This window comes from Oncorhynchus masou, chromosome 29, assembly GCF_036934945.1.
Source record: "Oncorhynchus masou masou isolate Uvic2021 chromosome 29, UVic_Omas_1.1, whole genome shotgun sequence".
In the NCBI taxonomy this organism is placed as follows: domain Eukaryota; kingdom Metazoa; phylum Chordata; class Actinopteri; order Salmoniformes; family Salmonidae; genus Oncorhynchus; species Oncorhynchus masou.
The window spans coordinates 25063905-25088081 of NC_088240.1; the positions used below are offsets into that span (position 1 = coordinate 25063905).

Genomic DNA, 24177 nt, shown 5'->3' on the forward strand with positions numbered 1-24177 from the left:
TCCTGGTCTTCTCTGTGTGTGGATACTGTGTGTCTGTCTGTTCTCTGTGGAGTCCTGGTCTTCTCTGTGTGTGGATACTGTGTGTCTGTCTGTTCTCTGTGGAGTCCTGGTCTACTCTGTGTGTGGATACTGTGTGTCTGTCTGTTCTCTGTGGAGTCCTGGTCTTCTCTGTGTGTGGATACTGTGTGGGAGGCTTTATGTAACATTACTCACTGCTCTGCCCTGTGATACATATCATTGTCTCCTATTTGTGTGTGTGCACACTTTTTCTCTCTTAGCAATTCTCTATAATGCTGAGCTTCATCTCCTGTGAGACTTTGTGTGCATGTCTGTGTCTATGAAAATGTATGCGTCTATATGTCTGCCTATTAAAATGTACCGTACCAGGCAAAGATTTGGACACCTACAGGTTTTTTCTTTATTTTTACCATTTTCAGAATAATAGTAGAATAATAGTGAAGACAACAAAACTATGAAATAACACATATGGAATCATGTAGTAACCAAATAAAATATATTTGAGATTTGAGATTCTTCAAAGTAACCACCCCTTTGCCTTGATAACAGATCTGCACACTCTTGACATTCTCTCAACCAGCTTCATGAGGTAGTCACCTGGAATGCATTTCAATTAACAGGTGTGCTTTTGTTAATTGTTAATGCGTGAAATGTCTTTCCTTCTTAATGCGTTTGAGCCAATCAGTTGTGTTGTGACAAGGTAGGGGTGGTATACAGAGAATAGCCCTATTTGGTTAAAGACTAAGTCCATATTATCACTAGCCACTTTAATCATTGCTACTTAATATAATGTTTACATACCCTACATTATTTATCTCATATGTATACGTATATACTGTACTCTATATCATCTACTGCATCTTTATGTAATACATGTATCACTAGCCACTTTAAACTATGCCACTTTGTTTACATACTCATCTCATATGTATATACTGTACTCGATACCATCTACTGCATCTTGCCTATGCCGCTCTGTACCATCACTCATTCATATATCTTTATGTACATATTCTTTATCCCTTTACACTTGTGTGTGTATAAGGTAGTAGTTTTGGAATTGTTAGCTAGATTACTCGTTGGTTATTACTGCATTGTCGGAACTAGAAGCACAAGCATTTCGCTACACTCGCATTAACATCTGCTAACCATGTGTATGTGACAAATAAAATTTGATTTGATTTGAGAACAGTTCAAATAAGCAAAGAGAAACGACAGTCCATCAATACTTTAAGACATGAAGGTCAGTAATTACGGAACATTTCTTGAAGTTTCTTCAAGTGCAGTCTCAAAACCCATCAAGCTCTATGAGGAAACTGGCTCTCAAGAGGACCACCACAGGAAAGGAAGACCCAGAGTTACCTCTACTGCAGAGGATAAATTCATTAGAGTTAACCGCACCTCAGATTGCAGCCAAAATAAATACTTCAGAGAGTTCAAGTAACAGACACATCTCAACATCATCTGTTCAGAGGAGACTGCATGAATCAGGTCATCATGGTTGAATTGCTGCATAGAAACCACTACTAAAGGACACCGATAAGAAGAGACTTGCTTGGGTCAAGAAACACGAGCAACGGACATCAGACTGGTGGAAACCTGTCCTTTGGTTTGATGAGTCCAAATGAGAGATTTTTGGTTCCAACCGCCGTGTCTTTTTAAGACGCAGAGTTGGTGAACGGATGATCTCCGCATGTGTGGTTCCCACTGTGAAGCATGGAGGAGGAGGTGTGATGGTGTGGGGGTGCTTTGCTGATGACATTGTTGGTGATTTATTTGAATTCAAGGCATTCTGCAGCGATACGCCATCCCATCTGGTTTGTGCTTAGCCAGACTATCATTTGTTTTTCAACAATGAGTTGGACCGCAGAGTGACGGAAAAGCAGCCAACAAGTGCTCAGCATTGGTGGGATCTCCTTCAAGACTGTTAGAAAAGCATTCCAGATTAAGCTGGTTGTGAGAATGCCAAGAGTGGGAAAGCTGTCATCAAGGCAAAGGGTGGCTACTTTCAAGAATATAAAATATAAGAGATATTTTGATTTGTTTAACATGTTTTTGGTTACTACATGATTCCAAATGTGCCATTTCATTGTTTTGACGTCTTTACCATTATACTACAATGTAGAAAATAGTACAAATAACTTAAAACCCTTGAATGAGTAGGTGTGTCCAAACTTTTGACTGGTATTGTATATATTTTGCCTATATGTAAAGTATCTGTGTCCATAATCTCTCTCCACAGTGCTGCAGCGGAGCCGCGTCTGCTGTGGGAGCGGGTGGAGAAGCTGGTCCCCAGGCCAGGCAGTGGTAGTAGTGGTAGTACTGGCAGTTCCTCTGGCTCCAGTAACTCCAGCTCTCACAGCGGCTCAGGGGAGAGATTCAGAGCCCGCTGTGAGTCTTATGTTCCCCTGATACACACACGCGCACACACATGCATAGTCTCATGAGGAGTTCCTCACATACACACTCTCAAGACACACACACATAACAATTGTATACAAAGTACCCAATTATTGGTAATCAAATGATAATACATTTAGCACCACATTGCAGCATTGGATTACAGAATATGATTCATTAGAGTACATTAGCCATTGAATACACCACAAAAAATTCTGCACATAGCTTTAGTTTACTGACCGGTATCCCCGCTGTCCCCCTCTCAGCGTCATCAAAGTCTGAGGGTTCTCCCCTTCAGCGCCCAGAGCATGCTGGGAAAACCCCAGAGGAGAGGAAGGAATTGGTCAGACCTAACCAACCGGTGGTGAGATCTTACCCCCGTAAAACTATTGGATTAGCTGACTAGTGTACTAGCTAGTGTACTAACTGGTGTTGAACGAGACCAAGTGTTGTGACAATTCAAAAAGCGGTGGAAATAACAGTTTTGAGTGGGAATGATGGTTTTACAATGATCTGACATAGTTCTTTGTGTGTTTCGCCCTTTGCGCTGTGGATTACTGGTACTCATGTGAATTCTGTAGGGGGAAATGGTAAGCTAGAGTGAAATAGTGCGTGTTTGTACTGACAATCTCATTGGCTGAAGGGTTCTGTACTAATGACTTGCCTCTCTCCTGATTGGTGCTATTTTACTCATGCTCCTTTTAACGTCTCCTCCCCCATACTTCTTATATTTCTTTCTATTGGATCATTCAATCTCTCTCATGCTTGCAGCCCCTTCCTTTCTTGTATGCTCGGGTCTGGTCTTGTCATCTGATGACTCACTAACCTCTTCCAGCCTTGTGGACAGATTGGAATTATGGCAGCAGTGTGTTATTACTCATGTGGCGGCAGGTACCCTAGCGGGTACCCCAAGCTGACAAGGTAAAAATCTGTTGTTTTGCCTCTGAACAAGGCAGTTAACCCACTGTTCCTAGGCCATCATTGAAAATAAGGATTTGTTCTTAACTGACTTGCCTAGTTAAATACAAAAATCTCTTTTCTCATCTCCTGTTGGCTTTGCTACTCACCGGCCCACTCCTCATTGGCTTGAGCACCTGTGACTTCACTTCCTCCCCAAGCAGCTTCCTGCATCCTGTCTCCTGCATTTAACCCTGCGAATGACCAGGCAACAAATCCACAACCCGGAAAACGAGAGCTAAGAGAGAGAGAGAGAGAGAGAGAGAGACTGAAAGAGAGAGAGAAGAGGAAGGAAACCGAATTTGACCTCTAACCTCTGATCCCCACCCTCCTTTCTAGGACCTGACGGCACTGGCCAAAGAGCTGCGTGCAGTGGAGGATGTTCCACGCCCCCACAAGGTGACGGACTACTCCTCATCCAGTGAAGAGTCGGGCACCACAGATGAGGATGATGATGAAGAGGTGGACCAGGAGGGGGGGGAGGAGTCTACCTCAGGACCAGAGGACTCTCGGGCTGTGTACGTATTGGAGGACCTGTACCTGAACCCCAACCCTATCCCTACTCACAATGACATCATATTGCAATGACATTTGAGCGTGTGAAGGAAAATGAATGTGATTAGAACAATCTCTTCCTGATTCTCTGTTTATGCCACCTCCAGCTCTTCGAGGCTGAGCAACGGGGAGACTATGATCGTTCACGAGGAGGGCGAGAGTGACGCTAAAACCACACCCTGTAAAGATGGCACTCTGATCGTCAGACCGGTAAGGCCAACACCCAGGCCACCCCATATACCTCATATAACAACATATCAGTCACACACTGTAAACCATTTTAGTTATTTTATTGTGATATTTCACTCATTGGTTCTTTTATGGTTTATCCACTGTGTTTTATATTGTGTTGGACCTTGCTTTGTTATTTGTTCTCTCATTGTTTACTTTGTGTTGCTGGTGAAGCCAATGGGTCAGGGTTAGAATGGAAAGGGCTTTGTTAACCTGAAGCAATGCACCCACTCCCAGTATTAACCACTGGTTTTCCCGTTGGACGACAGCATAGTCCTGCAACAGATTGAACATCAGAAAATGCCTCCAATAAAGTCCTAAAGTCCTAGAAATAATATAGAGTAAAATTACACTGTTGGTCTCTGTTATTGACAATTCTCTTTTACTTAATCCCCAAATGAATGTGTCTGAAGTCTCTTACAGTAGTAGACTGTAGCTTCAGTAGACTCCTTCAGTAGACTAGCCTTCCCTTAACACAAGTAGCCAATAGAATCCCTCCTCCTCAGGGAAAGCAACTTAGACCCAAAGTGTGCCCCTGTTCTTACTTCCAGAGTGCAGGTGACAGCAAAAAGCGACCTGTCCCCAGCCCTGGTCAAGGCCCTGTCCTTGGCTTTGTCCCCAGCCCCGGGCTAATTCACCCTGCCCTCCAGGGCCACCCCGTTCTCCAAGGCCACCAGGAGAGAAATGGCTTTGCAGGCCGCATTCACCTCCTGCCTGACCTGATCCAGCAGAGCCACCACTCCCCCTCCTCCTCTGCCTCCTCCTCCCCCTCCTCCTCCAGCCTGACCAGCCCCACCATGTCAATGTCCCCCCAGAGCCCCCTGGACAAGCTCAGCATGCTACTGGAGGTATGTCCCTCTTAGCCTCCTTCTGGCCCATGGTCCTCCCTCAGGCCTGGGTCTGTTAGGAACTGGTTGCATCTGGTGGTGCTCTCTCTGTCTCTGGCCACCTGGTGGTGTTGTTTCTCTCTCTCTCTGTCTCTGGCCACCTGGTGGTGTTGTTTCTCTCTCTCTCTGTCTCTGGCCACCTGGTGGTGTTGTTTCTCTCTCTCTCTCTCTGGCCACCTAGTGGTGGTGTCTCTGGCCACCTAGTGGTGGTGTCTCTGGTCACCTGGTGGTGGTCTCTCTTTCTCTCTCTTTCTCTTTCTCTTTCTCTCTCTCTTTCTCTTTCTCTCTCTCTTTCTCTCTCTCTCTCTTTCTCTTTCTCTCTCTCTCTCTCTCTCTCTCTCTCTCTCTCTCTCTCTCTCTCTCTCTCTCTCTCTCTCTCGACACCTAGTGGTGTTGTCTCCAGTGGCGGTTCTAGACCATTTCAACTGGGGGGGCCAAGCTGGGGCCAGTTGTGCTGTTAGAGGGGTCAGTTACATTAGACGTTATTGTTGTCATCGTTGTCTTCACTGCATTGCAGGCAAAAGACAATGTTCATAATCGTCATCGTTACCACTGTCTGTCTAATAATGGATGTAAAAAAAAAAAGAACGATAGCAAAAATTTGTTATGTAAAAATGATTTCATACTCCACATTTAGGGGGGCCACAAGGGGGTCCAAAATGGTTGTCACAGGGGCACTGCCCCCCCCCCCCCCAGAACTGCCACTGGTTGTCTCTCTCTCTCTCTGGCCACCTAATGGTGTTTTCTCTCTCTGGCCCCCTAGTGGTGTTCTCTCTCTCTATGGTCACCTAGTGGTGTTCTCTCTCTCTCTCTCTCTCTCTCTCTCTCTCTCTGGCCACCTAGTGGTGTCCTCTCTCTCTCTCTCTCTCTCTCTGGCCACCTAGTGGCTCTCTCTCTCTCTCTCTCTCTCTCTCTCTCTGGCCACCTAGTGGTGTTCTCTCTCTCTTTCTCTCTGGCCACCTAGTGGTGTCCCCTCTCTCTCTCTCTCTCTCTCTCTCTCTCTCTCTCTCTCTCTCTCTCTCTCTCTCTGGCCACCTAGTGGTTCTCTCTCTCTCTGGCCACCTAGTGGTGTCCTCTCTCTCTCTCTCTCTCTCTCTCTCTCTCTGGCCACCTAGTGGTGTTCTCTCTCTCTTTCTCTCTGGCCACCTAGTGGTGTTCTCTCTCTCTTTCTCTCTGGCCACCTAGTGGTGTTCTCTCCCTCTCTCTTTCTGGCCACCTAGTGGTGTTCTCTCCCTCTCTCTCTCTGGTCACCTAGTGGTGTTCTCTCTCTCTGGCCACCTAGTGGTGTTCTCTCTCTCTCTGGCCACCTAGTGGTGTTCTCTCTCTCTCTCTGGCCACCTAGTGGTGTTCTCTCTCTCTCTGGCCACCTAGTGGTGTTCTCTCTCTCTGGTCACCTAGTGGTGTTCTCTCTCTCTCTGGCCACCTAGTGGTGTTCTCTCTCTCTCTGGCCACCTAGTGGTGTTCTCTCTCTCTCTCTGGCCACCTAGTGGTGTTCTCTCTCTCTCTCTCTCTCTCTCTGGCCACCTAGTCATGTTATCCCTCTCTCTGGCCACCTGGTAGTGCTCGCTCTCTCTCTCTCTGGCCAGCTAGTGGTGTTCTCCTGCTCTCTGGCCACCTGGTAGTTCTTGCTCTCTCTCGCTCTCTGGCCAGCTAGTGGTGTTCTCCTGCTCTCTGGCCACCTAGTGGTTATCTCTCTCTGGCCACCTTTTCTGAGTGCAACAACTACTCCAGTTTCCTCCAAGCTCTGTAGGTGTGATGTTTCTCCCCCCTAAAAAATATATTATTTTAACCAAGTTTATGGAATTTTACATAATTTCTTATTTTTTATACTTTTTTTTTTAGACTAGGTTTGTGCTGGCTTACATATCCTCGGAGGCACATTTTGATTATTATTTGTGGCTTTTAGTCACAGATGATTAAAGACATATTCCAGAAACCCTCGTTGGACTAGGCTACAACATAGCATATTTCAGGAATAAACACAGATAATTATTTTACCATGAAAAGCCATTCCTTGAGATATGTTTTTGTTCCTCAACTTCTGTTATTACCTGAACATTCCATCTGTTTTACCCACCACCATAGATGCCTCTTGTTTTTGCCTGTTTCTCTTTAATTCACTGTGTGATTTTGTGAATTGTTTTTCCTGTACCTGATTTCTCTATGCTCCTTACACCTGCCCCAGTTTCTTGGTTCTGTATTTCTATTTTTTAGTTTTGTGGTATTTATGGAGTTATGGGAAATGGTGTTTCATGTTTATACGTACACAAACTGCTGCCATTGTAGCCTTGGTCTAGGAGTTGGCTGGTAAGTCAATGACATAATGATTCTATATGTCTATATGTTATTCTATTTACCTGCTTCTCTAGAGCCATACTTCCAGCAACAGCATGCAGAAGCACAAGTCCTCCTCCTCCTTCACTCCCTTTATTGATCCACGCCTCCTCCAGGTCTCTCCATCCGGCGCCGCTCTCAATAACCTGGGTAAGCCCCTCCCACCAGCTCCCAGCCCTCTTATTGGGCGACCAGCAGTATCTGAGGGGTTCTCTCCAGTGTCAACAAACCTTGTGTTAGTTTCTGAGGCAACACCAGAGAACACCCGTTTATTCCAAACAAACGTTATAGAGATGTATACTAAATATAGAACATTTATAGAAACGTGTACTAAATATATAGAACTGAATATATATGGTAGTAATACATAATCAGTTTGTATTTCCAACTGAATCCCTTCCTTGTCCTCTGCAGCTTTTGGGAACGACGCCAGGCTGGCGGAGGCACTGCGGGCGGACCCGTCACGTAAAGGCTCCGTGGTCAATGTGAACCCCGTCAACACACGACCACAAAGCGACACCCCAGAGATCCGCAAGTATAAGAAGAGGTTTAACTCTGAGATCCTGTGTGCAGCACTCTGGGGTGAGTGGTCACAATTATCTCTGCTATGTAGTTATCACAGTAATATTAGTCTTCACTACCAGGTGACAGCAATCTAAATGCAAAACTGTGTGTGTGTAGGAGTGAACCTCCTGGTGGGCACAGAGAGTGGTCTGATGCTGCTGGACCGTAGCGGTCAGGGGAAGGTCTACCCCCTCATCAGCCGACGCCGCTTCCAACAGATGGACGTACTAGAGGGACTCAACGTCCTGGTCACTATATCAGGTACACACACAGTTACTATACATAGATGGGAATAAAGACATTCAAACACGTGCGCGACACACACACACACACTATTGTACACATTTCTTACACGTACATGGCTAGGGCTGATTTCAAGGTTTTACTGCTAACCTACAAAGCATTACATGGGCTTGCTCCTATCTATCTTTCCGATTTGGTCCTGTCATACATACCTACATGTACACTACTGTCACAAGACGCAGGCCTCCTTACCGTCCCTAGAATTTCTAAGCAAACAGCTGGAGGCAGGGCTTTCTCCTATAGAGCTCAATTTTCATGGAATGGTCTGCCTATCCATGTGAGAGACGCAGATTTGGTCTCAACCTTTATTGTCTTTATTGAAGACTCATCTCTTCAGTAGGTCCTATGATTGAGTGTAGTCTGGCCCAGGGGTGCGAAGGCGAACGGAAAAGCACTGGAGCAACGAACTGCCCTTGCTGTCTCTGCCTGGCCGGCTCCCCTCTCTCCACTGGGACTCTCTGCCTCTAACCCTATTACGAGGGGTGAGTCACTGGCTTACTGGTGCTCTTCCATGCCGTCCCTAGGAAGGATGCGCCACTTGAGTGGGTTCAGTCACTGACGTGATCTTCCTGTCCGTTTGTACCGTGGGGGAGATCTTCGTGGGCTGTACTCGGCCTTGTCTCAGGGTAGTAAGTTGGTGGTTTGCAGATATCCCTCTAGTGGTGTGGGGGCTGTGCTTCGGAAAAGTGGATGGGGTTATATCCTGCCTGGTTGGCCCTTTCCGAGGGTATCATTGGACAGGGCCACAGTATCTCCCGACCCCTCCTGACTCAGCCTCCAGTATCTATGCTGCAATAGTTTAGGTGTCGGGGGGCTAGGGTCAGTCTGTTATATCTGATGTAGTAATTATCCTGTCTTTTCCGGTGTCCTGTGTGAATTTAAGTATGCTCCCTTTAATTCTCTCTCTCCCCTCCCGGAGGACCTAAGCCCTGGGACCATGCCTCAGGACTACCTGTCCTGATGACTCCTTGCTGTGCCCAGTCCACCTGGTTGTGCTGCTGCTCCAGTTTTAACTGTTCTGCCTGCGGCTATGGAACCCTGACCTGTTCATCGGACGTGCTACCTTATTCCTGACCTGCTGTTTTCGAATCTCTCTTCCGCACCTGCTGTCTCGAACTCTGAATGCTCGGCTATGAAAAGCCAACTGACATTTCTCCTGAGGTGCTGACCTGTTGCACCCTCTACAACCACTGTGATTATTATTATTTGATCCTGCTGGTCATCTATGAACGTTTGAACATTTTGGCCATGTTCTGTTATAATCTCCACCCGGCACAGCCAGAAGAGGACTGACCACCGCTTATAGCCTGGTTCTTCTCTAGGTTTCTTCCTAGGTTCTGACCTTTCTAGGGAGTTTTTCTTAGCCACCATGCTTCTATATCTGCATTGCTTGCTGTTTGGGGTTTAGGCTGGGTTTCTGTACAGCACTTTGTGACATCTGCTGATGTAAAAAGGGCTTTAGAAATACATTTGATTGATTGATGGAAAAACAGACATGCACACAAACGTAAGGGGTCTAAGTAATCTCCCTGAGACAGTTCGTGCCAAGCAGACATAGTGTCTGACTGTAGGTTCCTGCTTCTCTTTCCTGTGCTGTGGTCACATAATTGACTGTAGCAACCATCCAACGCTCGTTGGTCTGTTTCACACAGTGTTGCGTCGGATGTCACAACAGAGGAAATTGAGTAAATGGCCAGTTAGTGTAGGACGTCATACACTGAGTGTCCAAAACGTTAAGAACATGTTGAGTCCAACGCTTCCCACAGCTCTGTCAAGTTGGCTGGTGGACCATTCTTGATACACACGGGAAACTGTTGAGTGTGAAAAACCCAGTAGCGTGGAAGTTGTTGATGCACACCGGTGTGCCTTTTGTCTTGCCCAATCACCCTCTGAATGGCACATGCACAATCCATGTCTCAATTGTCTCAAGGCTTAAATCCTTCTTAAACCTGTCTCCTCCCCTTCATCTACACTGATTGAAGTGGATTTAACAGGTGACATCAATAAGGGATCCTATCTTTTTCACTTGGATTCACCTGGTCAGTCTGTCATGGAAAGAGCAGGTGTTCATAATGTTTTGTACACTCAATGTATACATGTATTGCATGTCCACTGACACACACACACACACACACACACACACACACACACACACACACACACACACACACACACACACACACACACACACACACACACACACACACACACACACACAAATATTTCCATGATGGAAACAAACACGGATTGCAGTCTGATTGCAGTGTCATCCGTCAGTTTGATGTCATATTGCAGTGAAGGAAAGAAAGGTCCATATGAGACGTGAGACGTGGAGACAACTTGACGTTGCTTCTTCCATTTTTAGCGTAGATAGAAATACTTACGTTTTATCCTTCAAGCCATTGTCGTTGTACTGCATCATTCTCAGTAGATGAATATGAAAGTTGTGTGTGACGACATGTTGGTCAATTCACAGAAAATGTTATTTGTCTTTTAAAATTTCCACAACCTCAATGTACATTCACAAACACAGTTTTCCATTATGTTGCAACGTGTTGTCAAATATATACAGTACAGGTTGTGCACAAATACAGACCCTGTCAATTCCTCTGTCCTAGTATCCATAATGTCAATCACAATTGAAAGAAGGAATTCAATTCTCTAATTCAAACATTGCTGCAGGGACTTGCATCCATTCAGCCTCGAGCATTAGTGAGGTTGGGAACCGATGTTGGGTGATTAGGACAGGCTCACAGTCGGCATTCCAATTCATCCTAAAGGTGTTCGATGGGGTTGAGGTCATGGCTCTGTGCAGGCCAGTCAAGTTCTTCCACACCGATCTCCACAAAAAAATTCTGTATGGACCAAGCTTTGTGCACAGGGGCATTGTCATACTGAAACAGGAAAGGGCTTTCCACGAGCTGTTGCCACAAAGTTGAGAGCACAGAACCATCTAGAATGTCACTGTATGCTGTAGTGTTAAGATATCCCTTCACTGAAACTAAGGGGCCTAGCCCGAACCATGGAAAACAGCCCCAGACCATTATTCCTCCACTAAACTTGACAGTTGGTGCTATGCATTCGGGCAGGTAGGTAGCATTTTCCTGGCATCCGCTAAACCCAGATTCGTCTGTTGGACTGCCAGATGGTGAAGCGGGATTCATCACTCCAGAGAACACGTTTCCACTGATCAAGAGTCCAATAGCGGCAAGCTTTACACCACTCCAGCCGACGCCTATCAATTTGACTAGTTGACTTGTTGGAAAGGTGGCATTCTATGACGGTGCCACTTTGACAGTCACTGAGCTCTTCAGTAAGGCCATTCTACTGCCAATATTTGTCTATGGAGATTGCATGGCTGTGTACTCTGTTTTCTACACCTGTCAGCAACGGGTGTGGTTGAAGTAGACGAATCCACTAATTTGAAGGGGTGTCCACACAGTTTTTGTATATGTTGTGTACCTCCATTCATTGCAATAAGTTTGTACAATAAAACAACCTCTCTCCACCCATTATATGGAAGTAGGATGAAGGTCCCCCTACACACTGATCTTGGGTCAGTTTGGCATGGCCCACACTAATGGTAGATTTGGAGAGCGGAAGCTGATCCTAGATCTGTACCTAAGGGAAACTTCACCCCTGTGCCATTACATTTAGATACTGTATCGTAGGTTCATTGTAGGTACCCAGACCCTTGACTATTCCCCTTGTCTGACCCTGGCTCGTGCAGGCAAGAAGAACAAGCTGCGTGTTTACTATCTGTCCTGGCTGAGGAACAAGATCCTGCACAACGACCCTGAGGTGGAGAAGAAACAGGGCTGGGTCACTGTGGGAGACCTGGAGGGCGCTGTGCACTACAAAGTTGGTACGTTCCATCTTCAACATGCATCTGGCCAGTAGGGTTAAAAGGATGGGATGTTATGATGTGGGGAGAAAATTCATTTATTTTAGGACTGTTTTTTCATAGAAATTTATGTTATGGTCATGTCTGCACAACATGTTTAGGAACCACCAAAGACAGTTGATTTTTCATATGACCCTCCAAATGAACCAAACAATGTTTTCTCTCAGTTGGTCTTCATCCACCATGTTAGAATCACTATCTTAAAGACAGCCAGAGTAGGGTGCATAATACACTGGCACAGCACGTCAAGTCATACGTGCAACATGGAAGAGAAAGTCCAGAGTTTTGTAATGATAGGTACATGAACTTCCTGGAAGAGACGAGACCAGAATGTTCTGTCTCACGTTCCATCTCCCCAGATTAGTGATGTCACAGGGCAAAGTCCTGAATTTACTGTTGGAAACCCTGCCTCTCTGTCAGAGCTGTCGGTCAGGCCATCTATGTTCTGCCCATGAGTTTAAGCCTTAGAATCGTATATACTTTTTTGTGGGAAAGTACACAACTGCTTCCTAATACGAAATACCCTCGGTCTACCCAGCAAACTCCATGTCCCAATTCTGTCACTTCTCTGAGTAAGATAATACGACTGTAATATTATGTCAGCTAAAAGTATTTTGGTAGAATTACATTTCCTACTAATAATAGTACTGGGACAGAGAACTTAAAAACAAGTCTGCTGAACAATTAATCAAATTACCCCCCCCCCCCCCCTTTAAAAAAAAATTTCTTAAAATTGCATTGCTTGCACACATTTCACAGTAAGGTTGCATTTAGCACATGTGGCAAATTAAATTTGATTTGATTTTGATACTGTCTTTTAAAGTCTTGAGGATGCTCTGAATTAACCCTGTCAGTTGGCTCCTCATCTTCCTCATGTATCCCAACTGTTTTATTTCCCAGTGAAATACGAGAGGATCAAGTTTTTGGTTCTGGCCCTGAAGAACTCGGTGGAGGTCTATGCATGGGCACCGAAGCCCTACCACAAGTTCATGGCTTTCAAGGTGAACATTAAGGAAACCTAAGATGCCTATGGGAGCTAGTCACTACCATCTATTCAATCAGTTATGCAGCTATTGTGAATTGTTATGACAATCTTACAATGACACACACTACTGTATGTGAATGACCTTTGACCCCTGGTTGACCCCCGCAGTCGTTTGGTGACCTGGTGCACAAGCCCCTGCTGGTTGACCTGACGGTGGAGGAAGGTCAGAGATTAAAGGTCATCTATGGCTCCAGTAACGGATTTCATGCCGTTGACGTGGACTCGGGGGCAGTCTACGACATCTACCTGCCCACCCATGTAAAAGAAACACTAGAGTCTCTGTATCCTCTCCTCCCTCATCCCCTTCTCTTCTTCCTCTATTTTTCCATGGATAACTTCACTATTGAATTAACATTATTGAATTAACATGGTTCCCCCTCTTTCTCTCTCCCGTCTCCCTCTGTCTCCCTCTGTAGATCCAGACCAGTATCCAGTCCCATGCCATCATCATCCTGCCCAACACAGATGGCATTGAGCTGCTAGTGTGTTACGAGGACGAGGGTGTCTATGTCAACACCTATGGACGCATCACCAAGGACGTGGTGCTGCAGTGGGGCGAGATGCCCACTTCTGTGGGTAGGTGGAGACACACACACGTACAAATACACATACACACTCATACAATAGGTCCTTAAATTAAGTGTTTGAACATGTTAACTCTGTTGTCATACCAGCCACTCACCCCCCTGTCTCCCTCTTTGTCTTTCTATGTAGCCTACATACGTTCTAACCAGATTATGGGCTGGGGGGAGAAGGCCATAGAGATCAGGTCTGTGGAGACCGGACACCTGGACGGGGTCTTCATGCACAAGAGAGCCCAGAGACTCAAGTTCCTGTGTGAGAGGAATGACAAGGTTTGACCCCTAGACACATACACAAACCAGTGTTTCCTTAAGACGGTAATAACCGGCTTTTGTCCGATACAAAAAAATGGAAAATCAGATAAATAAAGTAAAAATGTAACTTAGACCTACTGGTTGTATGAATTTGGGATCTACTGTCCCACAACTGTCCCAGAGTCTGTTTTGAATAGGCTATTTCTTTCTCGACAAGCTGACCAATAGAATCGGTAGCCTAAACGTTTCTAGTATAGTAGATTGACATAGGCTAGTGATTTTGCTGTTCGTTACTCATCTTGTTGGCTGTGGAAAAGTAAATACGGACAGTTATTCTAATGTTCAAAGTGCACATAAGAATTCAGTAAGGACTGCACATCGTTGCATCCTGGACTTGCATGTTCTGTTAACATGAATTACCATATTCTAAATGTGATTTCTGTCATTCTGAGCCCCGTGGGTGAAGTCCTTAATCAGGTTACACATCCAATGCATATGGGTCCGGTAAATTTCTCAAATGTCCGGTAAATTAAAATGCTGCCTGTCAAATGTCTGGCGCCACATTTTCCTAACGGAAACCCTGACACGCACACACACACACACACACACACACACACACACACACACACACACACACACACACACACACACACACCACACACCACACACCACACACCACACACACCACACATACATTTGGAGGTAATTACCTAGGTTGAGGGCTGTTTACACTAATAACTCTGTCCCTCTCAGAGCTCTGTCTCCTGTTAGTGTGTCACAAAGCGCTGTCCCATCCTGTGTCCCAAGCAGACTCGGGACCCCATTCACTGAGTATCAATCGATCAATCATTCCATTGAAACATAGGGTATTTTTAGACAGACAGCAATTAGGCAAAAGTGGCCATCAAAGCTAGTTTCTGACCCTTCACTCTCCTTTGTTAACTAGTGGAGTAGGCAAAGTAATACACAGCTATACACCAACTATACCCCCTGCTTCATTAAGAATGGCAAAATAAGGTTTTTGGTGCCTTTTTTGTATTTCATGTTCGGGAACCTTTTAGCCTCTGTTGGATTTCTGTTATACACACCAATTAAGAGCTGAACTAGCTAGTATGTTAGATGAGTGGGACCAACCACAAAGCAGAAGCAGCTAAACTGGTGGAGAGAGCTCGTCTAGCCGTAGTTTCCCCATTTCCCATGTCTCTCACTGATGTGAAAGCTGTACAGACATTATGTGAGGTTGAAAAAACTCCAAGGCACTCATTGGTTAGTTATAAAATCCCAATATAATTTTCAGTTTCTTTATCTGGTAGAAATTAATATTTTTGTACCTTTTTATTTAACTAGGCAAGTCGCACAATTCTTATTTACAATGACGGCCTACACCGGCCAACACCAGGCAACACTGGGCCAATTGTGCACTGCCCTATGGGACTGCCCTATGGGACAATCATAGCCGGTTGTGATACAGCCTGTATTCGAACCAGGGTGTCTGTAGCCTTAGACCGCTGCGCCACTCGGGAGCCCAATATAGTGTTTCTGAGAATCACCAAATACTACACTAAACAAAAATATAAACTCAACATGTAAAGTGTTGGTCCCATGTTTCATGAGCTGAAATAAAATATCTCAGAAATAGTCCACACGCACGAAAAGCGTATTTCTCTCAAATTTTGTGCACAAATTTGTTTACATTCCTGTTATGAGCATTTCTCCTTTGCAAAGATAATCCAGCCACCTGACAGGTGTGGCATATCAAGAAGCTGATTAAACAGCATGATCATTACACAGGTGCATCTTGTGCTGGGGACAATAAAAGGCCACTCTAAAATGTGCCATTTTGTCACACAACACAATGCAACAGATTTCTAAATTTTTGAGTGAGTGTGCAATTGGCATGTTGACTGCAGGAATGTCCGCCAGAGCTTTGAATTGAATATTCATTCCCCAACATAAGCCACCTCCAACGTAGCTTTAGAGAATTTGGCAGTACGCCCAACTGGCCTCCCAACCGCAGACCATGTATATGGTGTCTTGTGGGCGAGCGGTTTGTGAACAGAGTGCCCCATGGTGGCGGTGGGCTTATGGTATGGGCAGGCATAAACTGGGGACAATGAACACACTAGCGTTTTATCCATTGGCAATTTGAATGCACAAAAATACTGCAACGAGATTGAGGCCCACTTTTTTTTAAGGTATCTGTGACCAATAGATGCATATCTGTATGCCCAGTCACGTGAAATCCATAGATTATGGCCTAATGAATTGATTTCACTTTGTTAATACACTTGCAAATGTTTAATTTTCCAGATACATTAATCCAGCGTTGTAGGGACATTGTAGTGATGTACAGTCCGTTTCCTGCAGGCTTGGATGTCAGTCAGGCTTGGGTGTTTTTCTCCAGTGTTTCTGCCATGCTACTCTAATTTACAGTAACAGTCAAAAGTTTGGACACACCTACTCATTCAAGGGTTTTTCTTTATTTTTAAAATTATTTTCTACATTGTAGAATAATAGTGAAGACATCAAAACTATGAAATTACACACATGGAATCATGTAGTAACCAAAGAAATTGTTAAACAAATCTAAATATATTTTAGATTCTTCAAAGTAGCCACCCTTTGTTCTGTTGAAAATCGGCGGCCCCGTTCTGTGGGTTTATGTGGCCTAACACTTCGCGACTAAGCCGTTGTTGCTCTTAGACGTTTCCACTTCACAGTAACAGCACTTACAGTTGACCTGGGCAGCTCTAGCAGGGCTGCCCAGGTCAACTGTCAATTTGACTTGTTGGAAAGGTGACATCCTATGACAGTGCCATGTTGAAAGTCACTGAGCTCTTTAGTAAGGCCATTCTACTGCCAATGTTTGTCTATGGAGATTGTGTGGCTGGGTGCTCGATTTTGTACACGTCAGCAATGTGTGTGGTTGAAATAGCTGAATTCCGACTCCTGTGGCGGGCCGGGCGCAGTGCTAACCAGGTAGTCAGGTAAAGGTGTTTCCTACGGCACATTGGTGCGGCTGGCTTCCGGGTTGGATGCGCGCTGTGTCACGAAGCAGTGCGTCTTGGTTGGGTTGTGTTTCAACCTTCGTCTCTCTCGAGCCCGTACGGGAGTTGTAGCGATGAGACAAGATAGTAACTACTAACAATTGGATACCACGAAATTGGGGAGAAAAGCGGGTAACATTTTTTTTTTAAAGCTGAATCCACTCATTTGAAGGAGTGTCCACATACCTTTGTATTATAGTGTATATACTTTTGGGAAGTTGTTAGACTTCTTGATGTTTGATATAGCTAGTGCTTTACCATACATTGTTTGGAGTTGTATTACTGACTGCTTATACAGGAATTCTCTGCATGGTTGTCACTATTGTTTTCCTATGATTCATTTTTTACCTTTTATTTATACAGGTTTTTCTCATTGCGATAACATCTCTTTTCCAAGAGAGACCTGGTCCAATAGCAGCAGGGGGAACAACGTTTCAGCTAAACAACTTACATACACTAACACAACATTAAACAAAACTATAAACACACATACAGTCAAAACAATTTTTTACGTTAAAAACACGAAAGTCTTGACTAAAAACAGCTGGCCTAAAAACAATTACACTCTTCTATGATATATACATCGATCAAGTGTTTAAACTCCACCAATGGAACTAGAGCATCAAATTTTTAAATGTTCAGGAGATAATTCCAGGACCAGTAACTAAAACTATTTCTACCATGACCTGTTCTAATTTTTGGTACTGTTAGAAGAAAATGAGAATGGGACTGTAATTGATATTTATTTACCGACCTGACTAAAAAAGAACAGAGCTAAAAATGGTATTTTACCCAATATGGCCTTATAAATCAGTGTATACCAGTCTAAGCCTACGCAAGGTCAATGATGACCAGCCAACAGCGCTGTAGAGATCACAATGATGTGTTAGACATTTTTGATTTGTATTGAACTTGAGGGCTGCATGATACACTTATCATCAACCCACACACCCAAATATTTGTACACTTTAACTTGCTCTATAGTATGTCCAGCCAATGTAGCAATGGCATGATTAGTAACATGCCTGGCATTTGAAAATACCATTCAAATGGTATTCTGGATTCTGTTGTATGATGTTAAATGCTCTTTGAGCATTTTCAAAAGCCAAAGATAAACTACTACCACTTGAATAAAGAACAGTGTCATCTGCATAAAAACTAACATCCGCTGTTTCAATAAGATCCCCAATGTTGTTGATATACAAAATGAACAACAATGGGCCCAAAATAGAACCTTGCAGAACACCTGAGCACACCTCTATGGACTTTACAACCATCTGCCATTACACATTGTGTACGAAGTATTAACATTACGACACATGTCTTGATTTCCTTTGTTCCAATGGATCAGTGATTGTAAATGACTCAATCAGAAGAACATGATGGTCGTATGCATCTCCGTGTAAGAAGTTCACCCCTACCTTTATGATGTATCACTGATGATGTGTCACTGATTAGTTTAGTTATTTATTGACGTGTTTGTGTGTGTTTCCATCCGCAGGTGTTCTTTGCCTCGGTGCGGTCCGGAGGAGCCAGCCAGGTGTACTTTATGACCCTGGGGCGTACCTCTCTGCTCAGCTGGTAAGAAAGACCATGCCCCCTCTACACTGGAAACCAACCAACCGCGTTTTACCCAACGTTCAGTGATGCCAATGGACAAAAGAAAACCATCTCCGTCTTAGCTACGACCTTCGACCCGGAGCATCATGTTTTACTGAGGATACATACAACATCCAGATGCCGTCTCCCCAGCCGTGAATACCAGATATGAGAATTGTTCAAAATTAAGTTAATTGATTATAAAACAACAAAAATAAAGGGGGGGGGAACGGTTTGCCCCGCTGTGGTGCTTAACTGATTGTGGACACGTCTGTGCGGCGTCGTTGCCCTGAACACCTGTGACCTCTGTGTGTGTCGTTCCTAGTTACTGACTGTGCTGTGGGCTTGAAGTTTACTAACTACTCTCTGCATCTTCTGCTCGTATTTCAGGAACCCCCTTCCACCCCACCCTTTTCATTAGCGAGGGAGGAGCAGGGGTGGAGCATACAGTGTTAATGCTACAGTAGTGTATGTAAATGTATTTCTGTTTGGTACAATGATTGCTGACTGCAAGGGGGCGGAGGGGGTTGAAGCTGTCAGTCATGGAGGAGGCGGGAGTAGAGAAGCCGAGCAAGGGAGCCAATTTGTTCTATGCCATGATGACAGAAGGTGGAAGGGGCCAAGGCGGTTTATCGTAAATCTGGTAGTATCTGAGAGGACTCAGCTGGACTGTGTGTTGATAGAGTTAAGACAGCTACAGTATTTTAATGGTCGCGGTCAAAGAAAATGTTTTTATCCGGATGGACTTCAGACTAGTATTTTTTATTATAAATTCCCTAAAAAAAGTGAAACTATGTGGAGTTAATATTTCTTTTACCTTATTTTCTAAAATCACATTTGCACAGTCTCCAGTTTGCTTGATTTTATTCCAACCCACAACACATTGAAGTGTTTTAGGAGAGAGAGAGTGGGTGGGTTAGAAAAGGAAACCATGTATATGTATAATAAAATGTCATTTAATCTCATCCATAGTTTCAGTGGTCATGGTAGTGGATCCCTCGGTGATCCGGCTTGGACCATCAGAGGGTCCAGGATGGAGGACATGGTCCGGATGTGAATAGACAGATATAATAAAAGAGAGTGGTGGAGAAGGGTAAGGTGATAGTATTTTGTGTGTTTGTGTGTGTGTGTGTGTGTGGTTGGTTGGTTGGTTGTAAAGGGGCCAATAGATGAGAGAGGAAGGGTGTTGATGTACGTTTTTGTAGCAGAAAGGTTACACATGGTCAGCACAACTCAATGGACTCCTAGTCAGTGGATAGAACAAAAGTGTTTTATTGTTCTTTTGATATTTCAGCTTTTTGTTTTTCATTTGTATCTTTTCATGAATGCAGTGCACTAAGTGTCAAGAATGTAGAAAGACGTATACTGTGTGGTGGTCAGAGGCATGAGACTTTTATTTGTGTTCCTTGTCACAAGTGATTGATTTCGATGTTCAATTTTAAAGTAACACAAGTGAATACTAAATGAAGGCTCCGCTATTAAAGATGTTGATTTTCCTTTCACAAACTCAATGTTTTAAAGTGCATCAGAGCTGGAGAGGGAGCAGCTCTGAGTTGAGACGATGCTAGGCTATAGTAGTTTTCTGTGGAGCCAGTATGCTCACAGTAGCCTAATCAACCTTATTCACCAACAGGGCTTAGTCCTTAGTGTAACTGTAAACAACATGACCAAGTCGTCTTGAGCATGGTACATTTGTCCATCTTGTGCAATGTCAGCTTATCAATCAATGGAAGGCAATAAAATACAAAACAACTTGTTTCAAATCAGAGGAGAGCAGTCTGGTCACCAGGAGCCAGAACACAGGTAACCTGACCATTGTGATTCTACAGCTCTCGTCTGGCGGTTCATGACGGAAACCCCCTTTGGGCAGAATCCTCTTTTTCACTGTTAAAGGCTTTAGTCTGTACAGATATATAAAGAAGACTATTCAATGAACTGCAATATCCCCTGCTACGGCTCTCCCACAACAGTGGTGTATCTAACCTTCGTTGACCATGGTGACAAACAAGAACAACATCAACAACAGGCTATTATCTTATTTTCCCACAGAACACAACTGTGTTTTAATGGTGGTGATGGATCAAAGCTATTTCACCCAAGTGGACAGACTCTGTACACTGACTATGTGTCCGACAGTGGGTCAATGATCTCTGAGTTGGGTCTTTCTCGTACTAACAGTCATGTCATTATGTGTGTAGAGCTGTGGGAAAGGCATTGCAAATTACATGTCACAGAATTGTTTCACGAGCCAACTTCTTGTATATGGAAAAAGAAACCCGTTTGAAGAGCGAACCCCAATGCTGTATGTGTGTGTTTAATAGCCTCCCAATGCTGACCCACTATGTCTTTCTGGTTGCATCAAGGCCTTCATGAGGCATAAGTTACTTTATTAAGATTATGGTTATTGATATTCTTATTAATGGAAAAAGATTTAACATTTTTGCAATCTGAAAAGCAGTCGCTTGCTGATTTAACGTTTTAAAAAAAGTGCTAAGATGGCAACATTAAATGTTTTTCTTTAAATTACAAAACCACTTTGTTGATCTCACTTGAAGCATTTTGTATTAAGTTTTAACATGGTTAAGAAGCTTAATAATGGTTTCTGTAAGTTTATGTACTCTGCAGTGGTTGAATATTATAATGCTCACGTTAGGTCGAGAAAATTGAAATGTTTACAGAGGCAATGTTTTGTTACACTAATGTGCATCATATTTATGTTTTTTTGTTGCTTGTTTTGTATTGAACGTTATTTTAGTCAATAATCCTAAATGATGCCATTGTTTTTCTCGCTCAAATAACCAACTCACAACACAATAAAGAATACACATGCAATATTTAATTTTCCAGATGTTCCCATAACATTAATCCAGCGTTGTGGGGACATTGTTGTGATGTACAGTCCGTTTCCTGCAGGCTTGGATGTCAGTCAGGCTTGGGTGTTTTTCTCCAGTGTTTCTGCCATGCTACTCTAATTTATGTCCTCTCTATGTATGACAGGAAGTCCTGTATTTTCCTGAAGGTTTTTTTTCTTTGAATAAACTAAAGTAATTTAAAGACTTTCTGGACTATATTTCTCTACATCATTTTCCCCTGTTGGTCACCCCTATACAGCTATAACAGCCTCCACTCTTCTGGGAAGGCTTTACACTAGATGTTGGAACATTGCTGTGGGGACTTTCTTACAGCCACAAGAGCGTTAGTGAGGTCAGGCACTGATGTAGGGTGATTGGGCCTGGCTCGCACTCTGCGTTCCAATTCATCCCAAAGGTGTTTGATGGGGTTGAGGTCAGGGCTCTGTGCAGGCCAGTCAAGTTCTTCCACACCGATCTCAACAAACCATTTTTGTATGGACCAAGCTTTGTGCATGGGGGCATTGTCATGCTGAAACAGGAAAGGGCTTTCCCCAAACTGTTGCCGCAAAGTTGGAAGCACATAATCATCTAGAATGTCTTTGTATGCGGTAGCGTTAAAATTTCCCTTCACTGGAACTAAGGGGCCTAGCCCGAACCATGAAAAACAGCCCCAGACCATTATTCCTTGTCCACCAAACTTTAAAGTTAGCACTATGCATTGGGGCAGGTAGCGTTCTCCTGGCATCCGCCAAACTCAGATTTGTCCGTCGGACTGCCAGATGGTGCATTTCACTACACCCGCAATAACATCTACTAAACATGTGTATGTGACCAATAAAATGTGATTTGATTTGAAGCGTGATTCATCACTCCAGAGAACACATTTCCACTGCTCCAGAGTTCAATGGCTGCAAGCTTTACACCACTCCAGCCAACACTTGGCATTGCGCATGGTGATCTTAGGCTTGTGTGTGGCTGCTCTGCCATGGAAACCCATTTCATGAAGCTCCCGACGAACAGTTATTGTGCTGACGTTGCTTCCAGAGGCAGTTTGAAACTCGGTAGTGAGTGTTGCAACCGAGGACAGACGATTTTTACGCACCTCAGCACTCAGCACAGCTTGTGTGGCCTATCATTGCGGTTGATCCGTTGTTGCTCCTAGATGTTTCCACTTCACAATAACAGCACTTACAATTGACCGGGGCAGCTCACTGTTTGTCTATTTATATTATGATGGCCTTGTTCACGTAAAGAAATTCTATGTCTTTACTAATCTGTCCATAACTTCTGCAAGGAATTGGGTGGAATATACCAGACCTGCACTTATAGATTTGGTACTAGGGATGGTAGAGCCAGTGTCATGAAGGTCTGTAGCTGTTCTCTAATATGCAGTATCTATGTTATAAGTATTGTGTAACGGTGTATCTCATAAGGTTTGTTTGAGGCGAGTGTGTAGGTGGTAGACATGAATATGGATGGGTGTGTGGGTGTGAAAGCTCAGATGGAAAGGAGAAGTCACGATAATGTCATGTTTCTGAACAGAAAATGTTACTTAACTTTGACTTATGTAAGGTAGCTTTGTCTGTTTCAGAAAAACCATTACGTCTGGAGACACATCGTCATCCTCTTTCTTTCATATATTATTCCCTCTCTATTTTCTCCAACTGCACCCGGTGACCTCCACAAATAGGAATAAATAGACTTGATCTATGACAACACGGCTTCTGGGATATCAGCCCCTGCTCTTCAATAGGATTCAGTGTTAATGTTGCCGAGTCGTATCAAAACCAATCTAGTTGGAGAGTTCCCAAAACATGCAATGACGCTTAGTCAACGGTCGATACAAGTCACTGAACCCTACTGCCGTCCCTAGAGATGATGCATCACTCCCCATTGTTAACAAATATTTGTTAGAGCAGATGAGTGTGTGTGACTACTATACACTGAGATAGTTGGCATTTAGTATCAGCACAGTGGCGACGGATACCATCTTCCAACATGATGACTAATATGAGTCTAATCTTGGTTAATGGAATGCTTATTATTACAGAATTGAGACATGCAGTGAGTCAGACGCCTAACTATACGTGCTGTCACTCACCTGGTAAGTATACTGGGAAATTTGATGGGCATATGACACCCAACACCAAGAAAACAAACAGTTTAGTCACATGGTGGACGTGTACATGGCTGGACACATACTGCACACGGACACACACCCCACAGCTATGGGAGTTCAGTTACAATTACAGCAATCCACACAGACAGACACAACAACTGCTTTTCATCCCTTCTGTTTTGAATATCATTGAATCTTTGCAGTTTGTGAGTGAACTGGATTGCATAATCTGCTGTTTATTTCCTCAGTGTGACAGTATAACATGCCTGTGTTCTCATAAAGCAAACATGTTTAAACAGCAGATGTCTAAGGGAAGAGGAAAATAACAGATGTACACAGTTATACCCGATGTCTGTCTACTACTACAAAGCAGTTAAATCAAACTGAGGTCAACCAATATTGGGTTAATTAAGTTAGGAAAATATATAGGAGTACATTTGTACAGTACAAGCCAAACATACCTTATTGTCTTTGTGTATGTTTGTACTCACATGTGTGTGTGTGTGTTTTTTTGTTGTTTTGGAAG

General features: G+C 43.9%; 1 protein-coding gene across 8 annotated transcripts in view; it reads left to right on the top strand.

The window, feature by feature from the left end:
• Positions 1–21739, top strand: part of LOC135519249 (mitogen-activated protein kinase kinase kinase kinase 4-like) — a 101820-nt gene extending 80081 nt beyond the window's left edge. For 4 of the 8 annotated variants that reach the window (XM_064944368.1, XM_064944370.1, XM_064944375.1 and 1 more), the window contains 14 exons: positions 2261–2409; positions 2685–2782; positions 3715–3893; positions 4038–4140; positions 4713–5009; positions 7418–7532; positions 7797–7964; positions 8064–8207; positions 11980–12114; positions 13054–13154; positions 13307–13456; positions 13615–13774; positions 13913–14052; positions 18583–21739. In XM_064944368.1, the coding sequence (XP_064800440.1) occupies positions 2261–2409; positions 2685–2782; positions 3715–3893; positions 4038–4140; positions 4713–5009; positions 7418–7532; positions 7797–7964; positions 8064–8207; positions 11980–12114; positions 13054–13154; positions 13307–13456; positions 13615–13774; positions 13913–14052; positions 18583–18666 (2023 nt within the window). In that variant the 3' untranslated portion in view covers positions 18667–21739. The remainder of the gene's footprint in view (positions 1–2260; positions 2410–2684; positions 2783–3714; positions 3894–4037; positions 4141–4712; positions 5010–7417; positions 7533–7796; positions 7965–8063; positions 8208–11979; positions 12115–13053; positions 13155–13306; positions 13457–13614; positions 13775–13912; positions 14053–18582) is intronic. The other 4 variants (XM_064944371.1, XM_064944372.1, XM_064944373.1 and 1 more) reach the window with 2 other exon arrangements.
• Positions 21740–24177: the final 2438 nt, after the last annotated feature.